Source organism: Protopterus annectens, chromosome 4.part0 (genome assembly GCF_019279795.1).
Source record: "Protopterus annectens isolate FY-2018-M chromosome 4.part0, PAN1.0, whole genome shotgun sequence".
Classification (NCBI taxonomy): Eukaryota; Metazoa; Chordata; order Ceratodontiformes; family Protopteridae; genus Protopterus; species Protopterus annectens.
Window position 1 is genome coordinate 410,789,070 of NC_056733.1, and position 23,104 is coordinate 410,812,173.

Genomic DNA, 23,104 nt, shown 5'->3' on the forward strand with positions numbered 1-23,104 from the left:
TAAAAATGACTAGCTCAGCCAGTGAGCAAGAATGCATGCTCATTTACGGAAAAAAAAAAAGTTAAGTATAACAAAACATTAGGGTTTAAAAATGCACTGAAAAATAGTTAACTAGACTTATCAATTAAGCTGCTACTTGCATCGACCAGTGTACTGCACAGGCCTTGAGCCTTCCTGAGCTGCAGTTGATGCTGAACTAATGCATTTTACTTTGTGCTACAGTCCAGTTGCTAAGGCAACCAAACACCACAAAACAGGCAAGCTAGACCAACATTTTTTTATTAAAGGGAACATAAAATAAAACATAAACACAGTAATTCGAGATCCAGTCAATATCAACACCCCTGTTATATTTTACTTATTTATTGGGTGCACAGTACACTTGCAAATATAATGATGAAAATCGAACTAGAAAATGAAGGCTGACACACACAAATTATGTCCCTTTTCATTTTTTTTAATAGTATGAAATTAACAAATTACTCATCTCAATGTGCTGCATCTATCTATACTTGTGGAACATGGAAGGAAAAAATATTAGCACGCCAAACAAGGTTACTCTGTCAACTGTACCCCTTTGGAGGCTTCAAGCCCTACTTCAGAAAAAAATTACATTAGGGTTAACACTAGTATCGGATCCCTCGCACACAAATTGCAGCAGTTCTCCAGAATGCTTAGCCTTAACTCTGCAAAGGCATTTGGCACTCCAGGAGTCTGGACAAATCATCTCAATTTTTTTGTTTTCTAACGAGCCTTGAAGGAATCTTGTAGTGAAGCTGTCACCAAAATGCACCTAACTCAACTACACTGGAGATGCAGATGGAGGAGCACTTAAGGATCGTCCTATAGATCATCTGACTGCAACCTCTTATCACACCTCCGATGCACCTTTCATTGAAAATGTAAGTTGAAACTGAAAAATGTACCATTTTGGCAGTACATTTTCCATTTCCAACAAAACGCAGTGCATTAAGCCGAAATCGTACCATTTTGGCAGTGCATTTTTTCAGTCTAAAGCGGTGCAGTTCATTTTCTTGCCCAGGAATTGACAACTTTAAAAAGGGAGTAGTGAGTATCCCAGTGCCCATGCCCAAGTCCATCATTGAATTATGGACACCGTAGGTAGCTCAGTTTGAGTTTTCTAGTTTGGCAGTGTGGGTGTCATTTTCTCCCTGCTGGTGTTAAGGAGTTTTATGCATATACTTTAGAGAAATGTCTCTTCAGGCAATTGCTGGAGCTAAAGCTTTTGTTGTGTTTTATTAGTGCCATTTTGAGTTGCAGAGAGGCTTTTACTGGGTTCTGTTAGCTGAGGGATCAGGCTGAACTGAAACATTTTGAGGATTACAGTAACTATGGTGCACTACCAGGACCAAACATTCTATATTTATTTCTTATTTGCTTTCTAGTTTGACTTACAAAAGCATGTTCTTGTTTGTGACGTACAAAAGGTAAATTTTGTAGTAAGTATATTGTGCTTGGGAGGCATTTAAATATTTTTTTAGGACTGTACTGTTCTCTGAGAAGCATTTACAAAGAAAGTATTAATTTTGTGTTGAGGAGATGAACTTATGGGTGTTTACTGTAGTCTTCAAATATTCATCCAAGTTGTTATATTTTTCACAAGTAAATCTGTAGCATTTTGCTGACTGCCCCTGCTCTTAGATAACTTTTTCTCATTCCAGGGGCAATAAATGCTCTGAGCACAAAGGTAGTAATACAAAGTTGAGCAGAAATGGCATCAGTGATCAGGAGAGGACACTGGACTGTGGACATATTGTTTGGGGTTTAGCGTTTGGTGCGTGCTCATCTAGCCAGAAGAAACAGAACTTCCCAAATAATCACCAAGGACCCAAATTTGAACTTTTACGTCTGGTACTTGCTACAGGTCTCACAAATGGACACATCAAGGTCTGGGAGGTGCAAACAGGTATGTTTTTGGGCTTAATTTTTTAAATTTATTTACAGTTAAAATGTGGTACCACTTGAGCTGTGCTGTTTCTTTCATACAAACATGTAAACCGATATTGTAATCAAAGATGTCCTTCCATATCACTATTGCAGTTTTCTTTACAATAGAGATCCCCTGCAGAGGGTAGCCCGAGGTTCGGCTAGTATACAAAAGCCTTTAGGTTGTAATGGGTACATTATATGTCATACGTATGCTCATTGTGCACAGTGTAGGGCATAAAGGTGATGTCCGGACTTACCATCCTCAGACTTTCTTTGCCGCCAGTCCGAGCACCATCTTTGATCGTCAGTTTGAATGTTTGTTCATCTGCTGGTTACCTTACCAGATTCAGATAAATGCCCCATTGGGGTTTTTTGATTTTCTTGCCTTAGGTTTGCCTTGTTCTGGTTATTGATTTCATGTCCTCCAGAAAAGGGAAATGTCATTGTGGGGAGACAGATGCTACGTAAAGGTCATCACTAGCACCCCACAACCATACATCTTGTGAGATTTGTCAAGCTGTCATCCCTAAGATGTTGAGTAGTCTGCTTTCTTCCCTAGCTATTTACTTAGAGAATCAGTGATATAAACTGTTGGCTAAAGACAGTATGGAAGGATCTTCCCCTACCTGAGGATTAGCCATCTGCAAAGAAGACCAATAAAGCTTGATTGGATTCTTCTGCTGTATTGTCTCCGTCAGGTGTCTCTGTTGAGGCTGGTGATAGCCTGGAGGATCATTTGGTATCCTTCTTGGATTCCTTTACTGCATCTGCTTCAGAGGTTGGCATGGATCCGACTCCACGCACGTCCTTGGAGGCCTTGCAGATGTCCACTTTGGATGTATAGGAGGAACTGTGGCTGATAATTACTGAATGGCCTAGGGGTGTTCCTCTGATATTAGTGAGGGAAGGGATTCCAACTACAATTATTATAGAGTGTTGTCAGGTGTCAAAGCCTGCTAAATTGCTTAAGGCTGACATACCACATAAAAAGAAGCAGAAAACTTAACACATTTCGCCTGCGCCTAAAGACCCTCTGAGTGAATGGCAAAACTGCACTGAAGGCATGTTTAATGCCCTTATGGCTCTTAAGTCTCCACAGGGAGTTTCTGTTCCTGCTGCTTCTTGGTCTTTTACCTCTCATAATAAGAGGCCCAGGGAGCAGGCTTCCGCTGAGAATGCTGATGATTTGGATGAACTGTCCCTGATGCATTCCCCTCAGATTCCTTCACCACTTGACTATAGTTTTGAAGAGGAGTCTATCCTTTTGATGAGATTTTGTTTGCTGACACTATTTTCAGAATGATGGAAGTTTTCAGATGAGACTGTGCTAAGGTGTTTGATTGTCAGAAGAGATATTATGAGCTTCTACAGATGGAGCCTCCTAGGCCCTCTGCTGTTCCTCCTATTCTTGCTGCCTTGTTGAATGCTTTTTCCACTGCTTCTCAGGCTCCTGATTCCCAGCCCCCTGCTCCCAAAAAACTAATAGGTTTTTTTAAAGTGCCTGATGACTACAAGTTTCTTTGTATACCTCTGCTGACCTTTCAGTAGTGTCATTTGCTTCCCTCCAGATTGTTGCCTTCTAAGTTGCTTACATTTGAAGAGGATAGCAGAACCATGGAGAGGCTGTGTAAGAAGGTGTATACTTCTGCTACCCTGGCATTTAGAGCTGTTAAATATCAGACACACATGACCAGATAAGTTTTGGTTCTTCTCTCGCAAACCTGTCAGGCTACTTCAGATCTCCCTGATTCTGAGGGGAAAGCCTCTGCTCTTTCCTTGCTATGGACGTCCCCCAAAGTAGCTCGTCATTCCATTAAATGCAGCTGTGATGCAGATGATGCTTCATCTAGGGCTGCTGCATTTGGATCTGTTTTGGGGAAATATTCCTGGCTCCAATTGCAGCCTTTGCCTGATGTTAAGGCTAAACTGATGGCTCTCCTCTGGATAATAAGCATTTGTTTGGTGCTGCCGCCGCAGAGTTCTTAGTCCCTGCAAGAAAAGGGCAAGGCCTTACAAGAGTTGAAACATAGTTTTGTTTCCCCTTTACCCAAGTTTCAGAGGAATTTTCCAAACAAGCCTGCCTTTGTCCGTAGACAGTCTTGCCCTCCCCCAAGGTAAAAAAAAATAGTAGTAGAAGGGCTTTCTCTGCTAAGGTTACCCAAACTCCTACTGAAAAGCCTCCTTTTCCTGACAAACCAGGTGATGTCTGACTATCTTTGCCCTTTTTACATCTTTCTCTGTCCCTTCATAGTTTGGTAAAGATCACCCAAGATTCATGGGTTCTTTCTGTAATTCGCCAGGATTATTACATGGTTTGGAAATCCCACCCACCACCCTTTTTGGGCATTCCTCAGCCTCCTCAAGAACAAATTACCCTTTTTCAGAGGTGCTTCAGGGCCTATTGGCTCAGGAAACTATTCAAGAAGTTCCAACTCCTCAGAGGGGGAAGGGGTTTAATTCCAGAATGTTCTTGGTCCCCAGGAACAAAGGCACCTGGAGAACCATCATTTTGGATGCTGTCCCTTCAAACCTTGATTCCTCTGCTACTTTCTCAGGCTTTTCTAGTTTCTCTGCATCTCAAGCATGCTTATCTACACATTCCTCTTGATCTCCTTTTTGTGAAGTTTTTACATTTCGCTTTTGCTTCCTGGCATTTTCAGTTCTGTGCTTTGCTTTTTGGACTCTCTACTGCCTGAAGGGTCTTCGCCAAATGGTTCACTCCTGTAATTGCTTTGTGCAGGTTAAGGGGGATATAGGCCTTTCCTTACCTGGACGACCTGCCTGTTCAGGCCTCCTCTCCAGCAATCTTACTTTAGCATCTACACTTTGCTGATGTTCTTTGTGTTTCACTGTTGCAGTCATCACACTTGGGTTATCTCCTGCAGGTAGCCCTCAGTCGGCCCGAATACCAGAGTCTTGGCATTTCTGAATCGGATGCTGTCACCTCATCCATGACGTCAGGGGTATAAAACATGCAACCAACACTATTACAATAGCTTTTCTTGCCGTGTGGGAGCCCGAAGCAGAAGCAGTTTGCAAGTGCTGGTCGGCAGCTACCTGATATTTATAGGTTCATAGGTAGGTACTAGGCTGTCTGCCCTGGGGCCTGTGCAAGCCCAGCCAAAAAGGTACCCTGGCTTTTGCCACCCAAGAAAGTTATTTTCCTGTGCCACTGTCGAGCAGAGCCACAGAGGTGATCCCCCGGGGTGAATTTCCTATTTCCCATCCAGTCATCAAGATTTTTCTTGAAGAGTGCTAATGAGGAGCTTTGTTTGATATAGATAGGTAGTTTATTCCAGAGTATGGGAAGTCTCTGGGACAGGAATCTATCCCTCCGGCATGTTCTGTTTATTGTGGTGACAAGGTTTAGATCCCTAGAGCATGTAGCTCGGAGGGATTGGGATTTCTTTAAGTGGAGCATATCCAACAGCTCCTGGTTTGACATAGCTTTGTATGTTAGGCAGAGATCACCTCTGAGAAGGCGATATGTGATGGAGTAAAGCTGGAGTTTTTTGAGACCTGTCTGCATAGGGCATCTGTTTGAGGTCGGTAATCCTCTTTGTGAGGTATTTCTGCGGCCTTTCCAGTTGTTGTAGATGTCTTGTGAGGTACATACCAAAAGGGATGTTGTACTCTATAATTGGTCTAATGAGTGATGAGTAGAGGGGAACAATGACCTCTTTTTTTCTGGATGAGAAACCTTTTGTGATGAGATGCGCCACATAGAAGGATTTTCTGACTACTGTGGCAATGTGATTATCAAAGGAGAGACTACTGTCCACCTGTGTCCCAAGGTCTCTTATCACACTTTCGGTGTTAAGTATACTACCGCCTATGCTGTAGTTCATGGGTACAGAGTTTTTACCAAAGGGGATAACAGTGCACTTTTTGGCATTGAGCTTGAGGCCATGGCTTTGACACCAGGCATCTGTCTCAGTGAGGCCCTTTTGTAGGATGTCCACATCGTTAGGAGTTTCGATTATGGCTCTTAGTTTGCAGTCATCTGTGAACTTCATTAGCCAAAGACCTTCTGTGTTGGCCTGTACTTCAGAGAAGTAGATACCAAACAGGAGAGGACCCAGGACTGAACCCTGTGGTACTTCACTTGTCACTGGTCTGAAGTCAGATTTGGAGTCTGCTACTTTCACAGTGTGGGTTCTGTCAGTGAGCTAGTTGGCAACCTATCTTGTGACATAGGGATTTATACCTAGTTTAGTGAGTTTATCTATAATTCCAGAGTGGGGGATTGTCGAAAGCCTTGGCAAGATCTAAATAGTCTGTATGAACCACCTTACCTTTGTCTACTGCTTTGGTGACTGCTTCAAAGAAGTCTATCAGGTTTAGGAGATGTGATGTGTGTTTTACAAACCTGAACTGGGTGGTGTCCAGAGTATGGAGATTACCAATGTCTTTGTTTATAAGTTCCATGATGATACGTTCCATGGCCTTGCAGACCAGGCTTGTCAGGCTAATTTCAGACCTGAAGTCTTCTAAAGCTGAGTACCCCGTTGGGGATCCTTTTTTCTTGCTGTAACAGATGTCAGAAAAAGTTAACAATGGTCTTGCCTGTGTAAAGCAAATACCTCACAGAGATTTTCATTCTTACTGTGTCACCTGTTTAGGCCCAGACCACGACGTCCCTTGCTGTCGGTTTTGTCCCTTGTTCAGTGCCCGAACTATTCGTCGTCAGGCTATTTTTGTCTCATTTCTTTTGCTCTCGTTCTCCGTATTCCGAAATGGCTTTGGTAAGCCATCCGACTACCGATCTTCCGAAAAAATGCAAAGATAGACAGACACAGACCGCATATGTCCAAAACTGCCGACAGTGCTTTCGTTAAGCTAGTTGCCAGTCCGCCGGTACTCAGTGAGGTGTTTCCGCAGCCCCTCTTACCCGTTTCTACAGATTTACAGGCCTCTACTGAGACTCATTTGGAGTCTGGTATGCCACGAGATGCTTCTTCAACTATGGAACCTGCAGATGTCTCTATCTTGGATTGGTCCGGAGCCTCTGTGCAGGCACCGGTTTCTGAGGTTGTATTCAGACCTTCCAATGTTCGTATTCAACAGACTACTTCGTTAATGACTATATCTGTCAAATTTCTCAGGCCCAGGGTTCACACTATGCCTAGGAAACCGACGACCAAAGCCCATTCTCAAGCTCCCATGCCACAGAAACAAATGCTTAGAAAGGCTGAAGACCTTTTTACTTCAATTAGGGGAAGCCAGCCTGCCCCCTCTAAAAGACAAAGAATTGATTTTCCTTCAGATTCTTCAGACATAAGTCTAATGATTCTGACCCCTGTGATTACTAGGACATACCCTTATCTACCTATGAGGACTCAGATGCAGAGGATTCAATTCCCTCAGCCTCCCCCCCCCCAAAAGGACCTTTCTTTCAGTGAAGCCTTGCATACCCTAAGAGAGCATTTCCACTGGGAATGCCAGGACTACCCACAGTCCAAAAAGAGACTCTGGGAATTTTTAGACCTGCCTCAGCATAAGCCTCTAGCTATTCCCCCCTGTCCTGGATGTTGAAGATGATGTCTTCATGGAATCCAGCGTTACCCCTGATACTTTACCACCTGCTGCTAGAAAGCCTGACAGATATTACAGAGTACCTGACTCTCACAAATTTGTCTTTAAATGTCCCACTGCGGATCCAGAGACCATTTCCCAGGGACCTAAAGGTATTGAGGAATCTACAGCCAAAAACCTACCCCTTCGGACAGGGATTCTAGGGCTCTAGACAGATAGGATAAGAAGGTATATACCTCTGCAACTCTTGCCATCAGGGGTGTAAATTGCCAGCTTCACATGTTGAAGTACCAGCAGCTAATTAAACAAAAAATGTTGTTGATTCCTGATTGTGCAGAAAATAAGGACTTACAAGACTTAATGCATTCTGCAAACCAAGTTGGTAAACATAGTTTGCTGTGAGGTTTTGACGCCTCACAGGGCTGCTGTCACTGGGTCTGTTGTGAGAAAGCATGCTTGACTGAAGGAGAAAATCTTGCCAGACCATGTCAAGGCAAAATTACTTGATGCTCCATTACACCAAGAATGTTTGTTTGGCTCTAAAGCAGAATAAGTTTTTAAAAAGATGGAGGAAAAAGCTAAATCCATGCAAACTATTAAAGATTTCTTACAGGTACAGCCACCTAGATTCAGTAGGCAGTGGCCTTCAAACAACTGGTCCTTTCCAGTCCCTTCCAGACCTTCTCAGCCCAAACCCAGGAGCAACAGACCACAAAGACTACAGTCTCAGGGTATGCACAGAGCTAAACAATGGAGTGCTCCCTCCTCAAAAACTGGGAGTGGTAAGCCAGTCCCCTATGGAATAAGTTCACAATGACGTGTCCTTAATCCTTCCCAGCCATGCCCAAGTACTTGCACCCCTAGGAGGAAAGCTCACCCTACATGCAAAAAAGTGGGAGTAGATTACCCAGGACCGATGGGTCTTAAACATTGTATCCCAGGGATACAGATTCTATTTCCACTCCCTGCCAACCCCAAGCGGATTGCCAAACCTTAGAGGCCCAAAAGCAAGTACTTTCTCTTCTCAGTATCAGGGCTATTCAATCTGTGCCAACAGAGCAAAGGAGACAGGGTTTCTACTCCAGGCTGTTCCTGGTTCCCAGGAAAGAATTCTGTTGGCGCCCTGTTCTGGATATGTCATCCCTAAACATCTTCCTGGTGGTACCAAAATTCAAAATGCTTACACTCCAGCAGCTCCTTCCTATGCTAGCCAAGGACTCCTGGGTGGTCACCCTAGACGTAAAAGAAGCTTATCTGCACATCCCCATAAGGGAATCTTGCAGGAAATATCTACATTTCAGGGCAGGCTCTATGCACTCTCAGATGTCCTTCATGGATGCATCTGCAGTCATAACAACTGGGTTGTCCTGTCGTCAGGCAGCCCTTCAGTCGGCCGGATTCCAAAGTCCGGGTCCGGCTTCGGCTGATGTCGCACTTCACCCGACGTCATCTCTGTTGGCCTTCGGGTATAAAGGCATCAGCCAACGCCATTTTCCTCAGTCTTTCTTGCCGCGTGGTGCCCGAAGCAGAAGCTGTTCGCAAGTGCCGGTCGGTCGGATCCAGAGATTACTACTACCGAATACTACTTCGAAGACTTCTAAAGCTAAGTACCCCGTTGGGGACTCTTTCTTGCCTCAGCCGATGTCAGAAAAAGTAAATAATTGTTTAACTTGTGGGAAACAAATACCTCATAAAGATTTCCACTCTTACTGTTTGCCTTGTTTAGGCCCAGCCCACGTAGCAGCCTGTTCGGCCTGTGCTTCTTTCAACCGACGACGCTTAGGCGCGGTCGGAGTTTGCTGAACAGTTTTTCGCTCAGATTTTGCGTATATTATGCCGCCGGATCCTCCGACTTCCCAAATCACTAAAAACGCCAAAAAAGACCGACACTCGCGGTCCACGGTTTCGCCCGAAACCATGGTTAAGCAAACGCGAGTGTCTCTGTTTCGGCGAAACCGAGAAAACTGATCAAAGTACAGCTGAATCTATGACTACCACTGAGGCTCCTGCTACTTCACTTGAATCGGCCTCAGAAATTTTATCCACTACGGTGGTTGCTACTGACTTATCAGACACCATTCCATTGGATGTCTCTACCCCAGCACGTGGTGCTGCTAGGCCCCAGCAGCCATGTCCATTAAGGCCTTTGCCAGGGCTAAAGCAGCCAAATCTACTAAAGCAGTGCCTGTCAAACCCCTACAACCAGGCCCACATCTAGCTCACAAATGCTTACTCTGGCAGAAGATTTAATATCATTGATTAGGGGATCTCAATCCCACCCAGACAGGGCCTCTCAGCCCCCAGAGAAGAGACCTAGGGCAGAGCCCCCCGAGCCTGTGTCCTCTGATGATTCAGCCGATGACTCAGACATAACAGACCAGCCAGAGGCTCCTTTCTCCAATTATGAAGACTCAGATGCTGAAGAATCCATTCCAGCTGCTTCCCCACCAGAAGAATTCTCCTTTGGGAAACCTTACATGCCATGAGAGCAATTCCAATGGCAGCAGCAGGATTTCTCAGATTCCAGAAAAAGGCTTAGGACTTTTCTGCATCTTCCACAGCACAGGCCCTTAGCTATACCTCCTGTCCTTTCTGTGGTGGACGATGCCTTTAATGATGTCTGCTCTGCACCAGACTCTTTACCTCCAGCCCCTGCCAAACCAGATAGATTCTACAGGGTACCAGACACTCATCATCACCTTTACAAGGCCCCTCTTGCAGACCCCGCAACTATATCCCAGGGTCCTAAGGCAGTAGCCTCGGCCACAGCAAAAAACCCTATTCCTTCTGAAAGGGAAGCCAGGTCTTTAGACAGATGGGGCAAAAAAGTCTACACCTCAGCTACTCTCTCAGCTAGAGCTTTAAACTGTCACTTTCACATGATACAATACCAAGAGTTTATGCTTGATCAGTTAACTAAAAAGCTATCCTCTGATGACTCTGTCGATAAGAAATATGTATTAGAAATGGTAAATAACATACAACAGGTTAGTAACCATTCCTTAAAATGTGGCTATGATGCACTGGAGGCTTCATTTAGGTCAGCCATGACTGGCACAGTGATAAGAAGACATGCATGGCTAAAAGAACAAGTCTTACCGGATCATGTTAAAGCTAAGTTATTAGAAGCTCCTATGGATAAGACCAGTTTGTTTGGTACACCTGCCCAGCAGGTAATGAAGAAAATGGAAGAAAAGGCAAAATCTGTTCAAACAGTTAAAGATTTCTTGCAGGTTCAGCCACCAAGGTTTAGCAGGAACTGGCCTGCCAAAATTGGTCCTTTCCTGACTCCACAAGATCCCAAAGGGGCAGGAATAGACGTCCCAGAGGCAGAAACCAATCCAGAGGAGGTGCCTATAGAGGACGACAGTGGCAAGGTAATAACAGAGGCACAGACACAACCACTGCCACTACAACAACACAATCACAGTGACTTAACTCTAAATCCGCCTACCAGGGAACAAATAGCAGCTCCATTAGGGGCAAATTAACCTTATTTTCGAAAAACTGGCACTACATCACAAAAGACAAGTGGATTTTGCAAACCATAGATCAAGGCTACCGGTTCCACTTCCACACTTTACCAGTCAAAAGAGGAATACCAAACCTACCTCCAAATCAAAAAACAGAAGCTCTACAACAGATGATGCAATTAGCAAAGATGAGAGCTGTGGAAAGAGTGCCAATTACAGAACAAGGAAAAGGATTCTACTCCAGACTATTCCTAGTTCCAAGAAAGGAAAAAGTTGGAGACCTATTCTCGACCTGTCCACCTTAAATACATACATCATTGTCCCAAAATTCAAAATGCTGACCCTACAGCAACTTCTTCCCATGCTGGGCAAGGAGTGTTGGCTGGTGACTCTAGATCTCAAGGAGGCATACCTGCACGTCCCCATTCGACCAATATGCAGAAGATACCTCAGATTTCTTGCAGGATCAGAGCATTATCAATTCTCAGCATTGCCCTTTGGCTTATCTACTGCCCAGAGTATTCACAAAATGCCTGGCATCAGTAATCGCCACTGCAGACTACAGGGAATCCAAATTTACCCATACCTGGACGACTGCCTGCTACAAGGGGACAACAAGAGCAAGCTGACAACAGATTTACAAAGGGTCATTTACTTGCTACAAGCACTGGGATACACAGTCAATTTACAAAAGTCAAGGCTGATACCATCCCAAACAAGGACATTCTTGGGCGCAGAATTGGACACAGTAAGACAAATGGCATTCCTAACTGCAGAAAAACAAAAAGAACTCCCTCTTTACTTCTTGGCTCTAACAAAACAGAACAAGTTAACAGCAAGAAAAGTACTGCAGGCCTTGGGCTTCATGGCATCATGCATAATCTTGGTCCCACATGCCAGACTACATATGAGAAAACTGCAGTGGTATCTAAAGAATTTATGGTCTCAACACAGTCACAGCCTAGAAGCAGAAATTCCACTAATTCCATGCTTAAAACAGGAGTTCCTATAGTGGGCTCAAGCATGCCAGTCAAACCCGGGACTACCCTTTCGCAGCTGTCAAGCAAATCAGACCATCACAACAGACGCCTCAGACCTAGGATGGGGGGCTCACATGTTGGACAAATGCGTGCAAGGTTTGTGGACCCAGGATCAACTTTACCTGCACATCAACCTAAAAGAGATGCTGGCAGTAAAACTGGCAATCCAAAACCATTTCTCAAAGAAGGCCATTTGATGATAAGGACAGACAACACCACAGTCATGTGGTACATCAACAAACAGGGAGGCACTCATTCATACCCCCTATGCAGAATGACTTTGGAGCTTTGGAACCTGGCACTCGGCTACAACATCCAGTTACAGGCAATGTTTGTACCGGGAAAGGAGAATACTTTAGCAGACATGTTAAGCAGAACCACATCGGATGCCCACGAATGGATGCTACATCCGGACATCTTCAAGACCGTCTCAAAGAAATGGGGAATGCCTCAGATAGATCTATTCGCTTCCCCTCTCAATCACCAGCTCAAAAAATTCTGCACAAGGACATTCCACCCACTGGCATGGAAAGTGGATTCGCTCTCCTTCAGCTGGAAAGGCCTAACAGCATATGCATTCCCTCCTCTTCCCTTGATACACAAGGTATTACTAAAAATCAAGGAGGAACGTCCAAGGATAACCCTGATAGCTCCAAACTGGCCAAGACAACACTGGTACCCATTGCTGAGAAGCATGTCTCGGAACAACTTGTGGTCAATACCCTTGATGCCTTTGATGTTAACTCAGAACAACTACAGCATCATGCATCCGAACCTAAAAACGTTGCAACTGACTGCATGGAACATCACATAGCAGCAACTAATCCAGAACTTTCCCAAAGGGTTAAAGACATTATCCTAGAAGCCCGCAGACCTTCAACAAGAAGGAATTATGCAGGAAAATGGAAAAGGTTTGTCATTTGGAGTACTGAAAGAGGAAAAGATGCGTCAAATATAGATATGGCTAACATTCTGGAGTACTTGGCAGAGCTTCTACATACAGGCCTGTCCTATTCCTCCATCAAGATACATGCATCAGCTATATCAGCAGAATACAGTTTTGATCCACCTGTCTTTTCACATCCTTTACTCAGGCAGTTCCTCAGAGGAATCAAGAATGTAAAACCTCCAAGGAAACCACCATTGCCAGCTTGGGATTTGAACTTGGTGCTAGAAAAGTTGACACTCGCACCTTTTGAACCAGCAGCAACAGCAGACCTACAACATCTATCGTGGAAAACTGCTTTCCTTCTGGCAATAACCTCAGCAAGGAGGGTTTCTGAACTTCAGGCCCTAATGGCAGTACAGCCCTTCCTAATCTTCCACCAAGATAGAGTGTCCATGAGGACTAATCCTACATTTATGCCTAAGGTGGTATCCAGAGTGTCCTTAAACCAGGCAATCCACCTACCTGCCTTCTTTCCCAACCCACAAAACAGAGGGAAAGAATACTACACACCTTGGATGTACATAGACAGCTACGCTACTACCTGGACAGAACAAAAGTAGCAGAAAAACTGACCAGCTTTTTGTAGCCTATGCAACAGGAAGAGAAGGAAAAGCTATTTCCAAACAGACAATCTCCAAATGGATAGGAAATTGCATACGATTCTGTTACTCCTTCCATGGAAAACCAATTCCACAGAACATAAGGCCTCATTCTACAAGGGCAACAGCCACTACCACAGCCTTCTTACGAGGAGTGGCAACCAAAGACATTATTGAGGCGGCTACTTGGACCTCCGTGCATACATTTGCCAAGCATTATAATTTACCTCTCTATTCTAGATCCCGAGCAGGGTTTGCCACTGCTGTACTGCAAGGGAGCCTAACCACACCATAATCTAGTTTTTCCTCCTCCCCTAGTTGGCTATGGTATTCTACCCAGTTGTTATGACTGCAGATGCATCCATGAAGGACATAGTACAGTTTTGTACCTACCATAAATGTAGATGTCCGAACTGGATAGCATCTGCAGTCAGGATTACCCTCCCTCCTTCCCCTCTGTGGTACTCCTAGGGTGTTTACCATCCTAATAGCTAGCTGGTGGGGGGGGGGGTCTCTTATGGTGTATTTGTTTGTATATATGTACATACATACTTATTTTTTGTGTTGGTCTTCTACCTTTTTGGAAACATTGGCATTCATCCAAATTTTAGCCTTCCAAGAGGGCAATTGGCATCTGGGGCAAGAAACACTGAGGAAAATGGTGTCGGCTGATGCCTTTATACCCGAAGGCCAACAGAGATGACGTCGGGTGAAGTGCGACATCAGCCGAAGCCGGACCCGGACTTTGGAATCCGGCCGACTGAAGGGCTGCCTGACGACAGGACAACCCAGTTGTTATGACTGCAGATGCTATCCAGTTCGGACATCTACATTTATGGTAGGTACAAAACTGTACTTTCTCTTCACTTCCCTTTGGCTTATCTGCTGCTCCCAGGGTATTCACAAAGTGCCTGGCTCCAGCCATTGCTTAATGCAGGCAGAGAAATATTCAAATTTACCCATACCTGGACAATTGCCTGATTCAGGCGGACATTCAGGAATTGCTACTTCAGCACCTGACATTTGTAAAGAGACTCCTAGCTTCTCTGGGGTATACCATCAACGAAAATAAATCACATCTGGTACCCAGCCATAAGATTGCAGTCCTGGGAACAAGCTTGAACACAACTTCCCAGATGGCATTTCTCACTTCAGAAAAGCAGGTTTATTTGACAACTTATTTTAAACTACTGGCCACCCAAACCCAGCTATCTGCAAGAAAAATACTGCAAGCCCTAGGGTTCATGGCCTCATGTATTCTACTGATTCCAAATGCAAGACTGCATATGAGGAAACTTCAATGGTACTTAAAAAGTCTCTGGTGTCAACATTCCCTGGACCTGGAGGCAGTGATTCCTATCATTCCTTGCCTAAGGACAGAGTTCCTTTGGTGGGCAGAGGCTTGCAACCACAACAAGGGACTCCCTTTCTCACAACCCCTCCCAGCCATCCAAACTCTGACAACAGATGCATCAGACTATGCGTGGGTGGCTCACATGGCAGGCAAATGCATTCAAGGCAAATGGAGCCCAGAACAAATTCACCTGCATATCAATCAAAAAGAAATGTTAGCTGTACAGAGTGCACTGACAGCCTTCAAATACCTTATCCTGCCAGGACAACTACCGATAAAGACAGACAACACCACAGTTATGTGGTACATAAACAAGCAGGGGGGAACTCGCTCCTACCCACTCTGTAGGTTAGCCATGGCTCTGTGGAACACAGCCTTAAGCAACCAAGTGCACCTGCAAGCTCAATTCCTGCCAGGCAAACAAAATTCACTAGCAGACGAGCAGAAATCTAATGGACCCACACGAGTGGAAACTGGAACCAAACTCATTCAAACTTCTAATACACAGGTGGGGGACACCAGAGGTGGACCTCTTTGCGTCCACCCAAAACCATCAGCTAAACACATTCTGCACCAGAATTTCCCACAGCCAAGCTTGGAAAGTGGATGCCCTGTACTTCACATGGGGAAAACCTCTCAATCTATGCCTTCCCCCTCTGCCCCTCCTTCCAAAAGCACTCCTCAAGATCAAACAGGATAGGCCAAGGACAATCCTTATTGCACCAGACTGGCCACGCCAGTACTGGTTCCCACTCCTGTACTGGTTCCCACTCCTACACAGTCTGACAGCAGTGCCACCCTGGCACCTACAGCAGACCCCCTCTCTGCTATCCCAGCAGAAGGGACAGATTTTGCATCCTCGGCTGCAAACCCTGAACCTGGCAGCCTGGCTTATTCCCTGAATACATCACCAGCAACCCTCAGCAAACAGGTGCTGGATGTTATCCTTGAGACCAGGAGGCCCAGTACTAGGAAATCCTATTCAGAAAAGTAGAATCTATACTGTTCCTGGAGCCAGTCTCAAGGGAAGGACACAGCCGTGCCCTCCTTTCCTTAAATCCTAGATTATCTAGCAGAGCTGCTCCACAAAGGCCTATCCTTCTCATCAAGATTCATGCCTCTGCCATCTCCGCTTATTATTGTACTGAGCCACCTCTTTTCTCTCACCCTCTGATCAAACAGTTTCTGAGAGGAGCTAACAATTTAAGACCCCCCCCCCCCCCCCCAAGGAGAGCTCCCACTCCTGCCTAGGACCTTAACTTTGTACTGGAGAAGCTCACACTTCCCCCCTTTTGAGCCTGCTGCTACAGCAGAGTTAAAATTCCTCTCTTGGAAAGCAGCCTTACTGCTAGCCATCGCTTCAGCAAGAAGAGTGTCTGAGATACAGGCCCTTATGGCTGTGGAACCCTTCATTATCTTCCATGCAGAGAGGGTTCCCCTCAGGACTGACCCATCTTTTATGCCCAAGGTGGTATCCAGTGTGGCTTTAAACCAATCCATCCATTTGCCAACCTTTTTTCCTAATCCTCAGAATAAAGGGGAAAGGATCCTCCACTACTTCCATGTGCACAGACAGCTCAGGTTCTACCTTGACAGGACTAAACCTTTCAGAAAACTTGACCAGCTGCTAGTCAGCTTTGCCACAGGGTCCAGAGGGCAAGGCCATTTCGAAACAAACCATTTCTAAATGGATAGCACACTGCATCCATTTCTATCACAAATGCCATGGAAAACCTACCCCACAGGGGATCAGGCCTCATCCCACTAGGGCTACCTCAACCTCTGCAGCTTTTCTCAGGTGAGTCCCTACCAGGGACATCCTGGAGTTCTGTACACACCTTCACCAAGCATTACCACTTGCTTATCTTTTCTAAATCCAGAGCTGGATTTGCCACAGCAGACTTACAAGGCCTGCTAGCCAGCCCTACTACTTCTTGACTGCCTCCACCCTTCCTCAGCTTTGGGAATCAACCCAAATGTGATGACTGCAACAATGAAACACGAAGAACATAGTACAGTTGTGTACGCTTACCATAAATGCAGATGTTCAAGTGTATTCACTGTTGCAGTCCTGGTTACCCTCCCTCCAGCCCCCTGTATTTCTATACTTTCTACCTATCCTCTTTTTTGGCCATATCTTAAGGAAATGGTATGTACTTTTTACTGGAGATGTTCCACACCATTTGCTTGCTTCTAATTTTGGGGGCTCCTGACATCTGGGGCAAGAAAAACTGATGGAATGGCGTCAGCTCCATGTTTTATACCCCTGACGACCTGATGTCATGGATGAGGTGACAGCATCCGACGCAGAAATCCCAAGACTCTGGTATTGCCGACTGAGGGCTACCTGCAGGCAGGTAACCCAAGTGTGATGACTGCAATAGTAAATACATTCGAACATCTGCATTTATGGTAAGTGTACACAACTGTACTTTTCTCTCCTGCAAAGCCTGGGATTTACTGTAAATTTCAAAGTCATTCCTGACTCCTTCTCAGGATCATGTTTTTCAGGGATGCAGGATCCAGACTGTTCCACTGCTGGCATCCTTGCCTCTTCACAAGGCTTTAACTCTCATTGCTTTCTTATAAATCCCTTCTTCATCTGGGTTCAGTCACAGCCAGAGAATTTGAGAGATCTGGGTTTCATGATTTCCACCTTTCCTATGCTCCCTCTAGCCAAACTCCGCATGAAAGCTCCAGTGGTATCTAAAGTCACTTTGACTTCAACATTCTCATCCTTTAGATTTTCTAGTCTCTCTACTTCCATGCCTCAAGCTGGAACTTCAGAGGTGGAGCCTTCATTTTTCCCTTGACTGAGGGCTTCCTTTTCAACCTCCAGTCTCTTCTCAGGAACTTTTCACAGATGGCTCTGATGTGAGAAGGGGAGGGGGGGCTTCTTCAGAACCTCTGAAGGTGCAGGGCCATTGGTCTCTGACAGAAGAGACAGCATCAGTGTCAGAGATGATAGGTCTTCTGACGGCTCTTCAGGCTTTTCATTCTCTTTCTTCCAGGTCCCCTCAAGAGTCTCACAGACAGTACCACAGTGATGTGGTATGTCAACAAGCAAGGGGGGTGGTGGAACAAGATCTTACCTCCATTGCAGGTTAGCGAGATAGCTGTCCACTAGCACGTGACCCTTCAGGCAAGTTACATACCCTCAGATCAGAAAATAGTGGCAGATTCTCTAAGCAGGTCCATAACATAATCCTACAAGTGGATGCTTCACAGGGATGTATTTCTGGACATTGTCCAATAGTGGGTTACTTCTCAAGTAGATCTGTTTACCTCCCCTCTGAACAGACCGTTTCCTGTATTTTGTGCCAGAGTCCCATGTCATCTGGCCTGGAAGGTGAATGCCCTCTCTCTTTTTTTAGAAGGAGATGTTTCTTTATGCCTTGCCTCCACTTCCTCTCATTCCGAAAGCCCTGTTCAAGATAAAACAGTAATGTTAAGTTGTCAATCTCGCCTTCATTCTTGCTTGATGGGTTCGGAGCCGATCCCTCGGCTCCGACTCGGCACTTGCTAAGCTCGAGAGTCACTTTTACCAGCTCGAGGCAGCCCCATATCCCATGATGCAAGGCGGTAAGTACCCAGATCTCGTTTGCCGCTTCGCTTAGGAGGTCTTCTTTTTACCAGCTCCTGGTAAGTTGTTCACTTTTGTGATATTTAAGCCCCTTTTTAGTAAAAAACCTTTATTGATAGTTTTTAAGTTTATTTTGTACCTTTTCTGACAGAAATTCCCTGTCTCCTTTAATTTTTTGTTAGTCAATCTTTTCCCTATCCCATCCCCCCCCTGTTAGGGTGTGTGTGTTGGTTTTTATAGAATACCTTTTGGTATTTTATTTAAGTTTATTTTGACTGGTGTGTGTGTGTGTTTTTCAGCACCATGTCAAAGGAGAGGGTCTCGGGTTTTAAGAAGTGTGACTCGTGCTGTCAGAAGATGTCTCTGACAGACGGTCACACTTCTTGCCTGTATTGTCTGGGCCCTCTTCACCTGCAGGACTCCTGTGCTATTTGTCACTCCTTCAGCCAGAGAGTCCTGCAGGAGAAACGGAATAAGCTGATTCTTAGGGGCCTTCTTAAGCCGGAGGGCTCTCCGGCTAAGTCGGCTCCACCAAAATCAGCAAAACCTTCCAAGGCCCAGGCTTCTGTATCTAAGCCTGCGGCCTCGCCCGACTCGTACTGAGTCGAGATCGGCTCCAGCTGGAGCCGATTCTGGCTTGACAAAGCCTTCGGCACCGATGGCTATCGGTGCCGAATCTGTATTGACCACTTCGATGTCGGCTCCGATCGGTTCCGACACCCATGTGGCACAGGCATCGGTGTCGGCTCCGATCGGCTCCGACACCGTTACTTTGGTGGCTGTATCGGCTCCGGCTGGAGCCGATACATCGAGGCTTCCTGTCGGCTCCGACAGGATCTATAGTATCGGCTCCGATGGCTCATTCCAGGAAGAGGTCGAGGTCTCCTTCCTTGGAGCCGATACTTTCGGCTCGCTTCACCTCTTCTATCGGAACGGAGCCATCGGAGCCGATCTTCAAGGTCATCCAGGTTATCAGATCATGACCTAGAGAGAGTGGTCAGTAGATTACTCAAGTCACAGGTACTGGCCCAAATGTTACACAGTCCGTCTCAACAGGCGACTGTTGGTCCACACCCGTTACAGTTCCTCCTTCAACTCTACCCCAGAGCTTGGAGTTGGAGTCTTCGGGAATGGTTACTGCTACGGCTGGAGGACGGATACCCCTTCTGTTCCTTCAGCCTCTACTCTTATCTCCTCTTGAGACCTTCCTTAGAGGGATTCGGTGGTCGGGTTTCCATGGTCTCCTCCGAGGGGTGAGTGGCATCGGACCCTTGTCCGAACCCGCTCTTCCCTTGGAGCCTCGGCCTTGGTGAGCTCGGCTCCGACATCTGCCTCGGAGACTTCCCTTCGGTGGTCCCTGGGTTCCTAGCTCTTGAGCGGGTTCTCTCGGACCTGCCTGGGAGGGGAGCATTTGAGGTGATGAAGAGTGTACTGGCCACTGGTATCAGTCAGCAGTCTGTTCCGTAGCTCCTCCCTCTATAGTACCTGTTGACATCTCTGCCACTTCTCTTGCTACAGGACCCAGAGATCCTCCGCCTCAGGTTTCCCCATTGGGAATTTCCCCTCTTCCGAGGATTCTCCTGATGTTTGGGAGATCCTCCTAGGAAGAGGACTTGTAAGAGGAAGCATGTAGACTCCCCGAGTCTGTCACCGGATACTGACTTTGATGAGTCAGAGGGATCCCCTAGATCCCCCTCTGAGGATGTCTCCTTCTCAGACATCCTAGAACTTCTGAAACAGAGGGGAAACTGGCCCACCAACAATCCCTCTGAGGATGAGTCAGTATACCTAGAGGCGTTTGGATCTCGGCCCTCCACCTCCTGGGTGTCTCCGCCTTTCGACCCCCTTATGCAGGTGATTGCACGAAAGGCGTGGGCAGCTCCTGACTCTAGAGCCAGTCCCTAGGAGGCCTTCAAAATTTATCACTGCCCCGAGTGACAAACAATTCCTTACTAAGGGTGTCCCCGCTGATGCCATGGTGGTGGCTGCGGCCACCAAAAAGGAACTTGCAGATCCTTCCGTGCCCGTCCATCCTCCTAATAAGGACTCTAGGACCATGGATAGGTACGGTGGCGGATGTTTTCCTCAGCGACCTTTGCTATGCGTTAGCTGAATTACCTATGTCACTTCACCAGACTCCAGAGGGATATCCTGAAGGAGCTGGGAGAAGTAGTTCAGGATCCTACAGCTGCAGGGGCTCAAGAAAAAATTGCTTCTCAGCTAGGAACCCTCAATTCCATTGCAAACTCCTCCATGCGGCTAATATCTTATGCTGCGGATGGAGCGAGTAGAGCCGCAGGCACAGGTGTGGCTCTTAGACGCCAAGCCTGTATGCGGCTATGTGATTTTGCGGATCCCTTTAAGGCGTCCTTCACAAATTCTCCCTTTGATGGGTCAGCTTTGTTTGGCCCTCAGGTGAAGGAAACCTTGACCAGGTGCGAGCAGGACGGCAAGACTCTTTCTGCTGTTGGAGTCCGTTTTTCCACCCCTTCTAGACCTTATCCCAAAGGACAGAAGGGTGGGAAGATGTGGTTCCGTAAATCCCAAGGAGTCACGCCAGATTCACGTGGTCAGTTTACCCCTAGAGGCAGAGGGGGTAACAATAACAGACGCTCTAGAGGCAGAGGGGTCCGAAGAACCAGGGAAACAGGGAGCCTCTCTCTGACAAGCCCTTTCAGCATCCCTGAGGTGTTGCCCGGCTGTCCCTCCTTGGAGGCAGTCGGGAAGATTATCACTGTACCCAGAAGCCTGGCATTCCCTCACTCAAGACAGATGGGTACAGTCGATCATATCCAAGGGTTACATAATTCCTTTCGAGGAAAGTCCTTTCCCCTCAAATTCCCTTCCAGATGTACCACCGGTCTAAGGGACATTGCAGAGTCAGAAATCAAAACTACTGCAAAAAGAGCCATTCAGCCAGTTACAATAGACCATTCAGAGCCCGGAATCTACTCAAGGTTCTTTTGGTCCCCAAAAGACGGAGACTGGAGACCAATATTGGATCTCAGCAGACTCAACAAGTCTGTCAGGAAGACAAGATTCGAATGGTCACTCTTCAGTCAATTCTGCCCTTCTTACAGAAGGACAACTGGATGTGCTCAATAGATCTTCAGGATGCGTACTATCACATCAAAATTCACAGACGCTCCAGGAGATTTCTCCGCTTCGGCTGGGGTCCAGTCATTTCCAGTTCAGAGCCCTGCCCTTTGGTCTCACTACAGCCCCAGAGTGTTCACCAAATGCATGGCAGTGGTCACGGCTCACCTGAGACGTCAAGGATTCCAGGTGTTTCCGTATCTCGACGACTGGCTCCTGTCAGCCACCACCAGGCATCAGCTTATACAAGCCAGGGATTACACAATAGACCTTTGTTCTCATTTGGGCATCTCAATCAACTTGAAAAGTCATCCTTATCGCCCTGCCAGTCTATTACCTTCATAGGCAAACTTAAACACTGTTCGGATGTCAGCTACCCTTACAGAACAAAGAGTTTCAGACATTCAGACTCATGTCAGGATCATTCTGGCCAGCAAGAAAATACAGACCAGAATGGTTCTAAAGGTATTAGGTCTCATGGCTGCGGCCATTACTCTTCTTCCCCTGGCTCGATTCTACATGCGCCTTCTTCAGTGGATGCTGTTCACACAGTGGTCATACCAGCAACTTCCAATGCGTCACCAGATTCTGGTGACACAGACATGCAAAGAGCATCTTGCTTGGTGGATCACATCGTCTCAGGTTCACCAAGGCAGGTGCTTTGTACCTCCCCCGATAGCCACTGTCACCACGGATGCCTCCCTGATCGGGTGGGGGTCATTATCAGGGCAGGATGGTTCATGGGACGTGGCAACCGCTCGAGTACCATCTGCACATAAATGTCCTGGAGATGAGAGCAGTGCTTTTAACGTTGCAAGCCCTCAACGACTTTCTTCCCGTAGGGACAATTGCAGTCCACACAGACAACATGTCTGTAGTTTGGTATATCAACAAACAGGGCGGAACCAAGTCCTACCCCTTGTGTCGAGAAGCGCTCAGACTTTGGCAATGGGCGATCTCCTCTCATCGGTTTCTGGTAGCAACGCATATCCCTGGGAAAACCAACATTATAGCGGACAGATTGAGCAGAGCTATCCTCATGCCTCACGAGTGGTCTCTCAAGCAATCTATAGCGGAAGAGATTTTTCTGGAATGGGGTCGCCCATGTTGCGATCTTTTGCTACTCCCCAAAACAGCAAATGTCCAGACTTCTTCTGCCTCTTCCTCTATCAGGCCATCCCCCAGAGACGCTCTGACCCAGGATTGGCCCCAGGGACTTCTTTATGCCTTCCTCCATTTCCTCTGATCCCTCAGGTGATCCAGAAAGCTACCGCTTTGAGAGCCAAATTGATTCTCATTGCCCCTTACTGGCCTCGACAAGTTTGGTTCCGTTCCTCCATCATCACCTTTTGGTGCAGCCGTGGCATCTGGACCCAGTGCCAGATCTTCTGATTCACCAATCCGGTCAGCTGCACCGGTCAATCCCTTCTCTCAACCTCACAGCATGGTTGCTCCACTTCCTTCCTTAGCCAGGCTTCCTTTGATCTCTAACCCAGTTAGAGACATCATAGTAACTTCACTAAAA

General features: G+C 46.4%; 1 protein-coding gene across 1 annotated transcript in view; it reads left to right on the top strand.

Annotated features, from left to right (window-relative positions):
• Positions 1 to 23,104, top strand: part of WSB2 (WD repeat and SOCS box containing 2) — a 542,619-nt gene that overhangs the window by 166,942 nt on the left and 352,573 nt on the right. Inside the window, exon 3 of the mRNA XM_044068353.1 lies at positions 1,683 to 1,927. Coding sequence (XP_043924288.1) covers positions 1,683 to 1,927 — 245 coding nt within the window. The remainder of the gene's footprint in view (positions 1 to 1,682; positions 1,928 to 23,104) is intronic.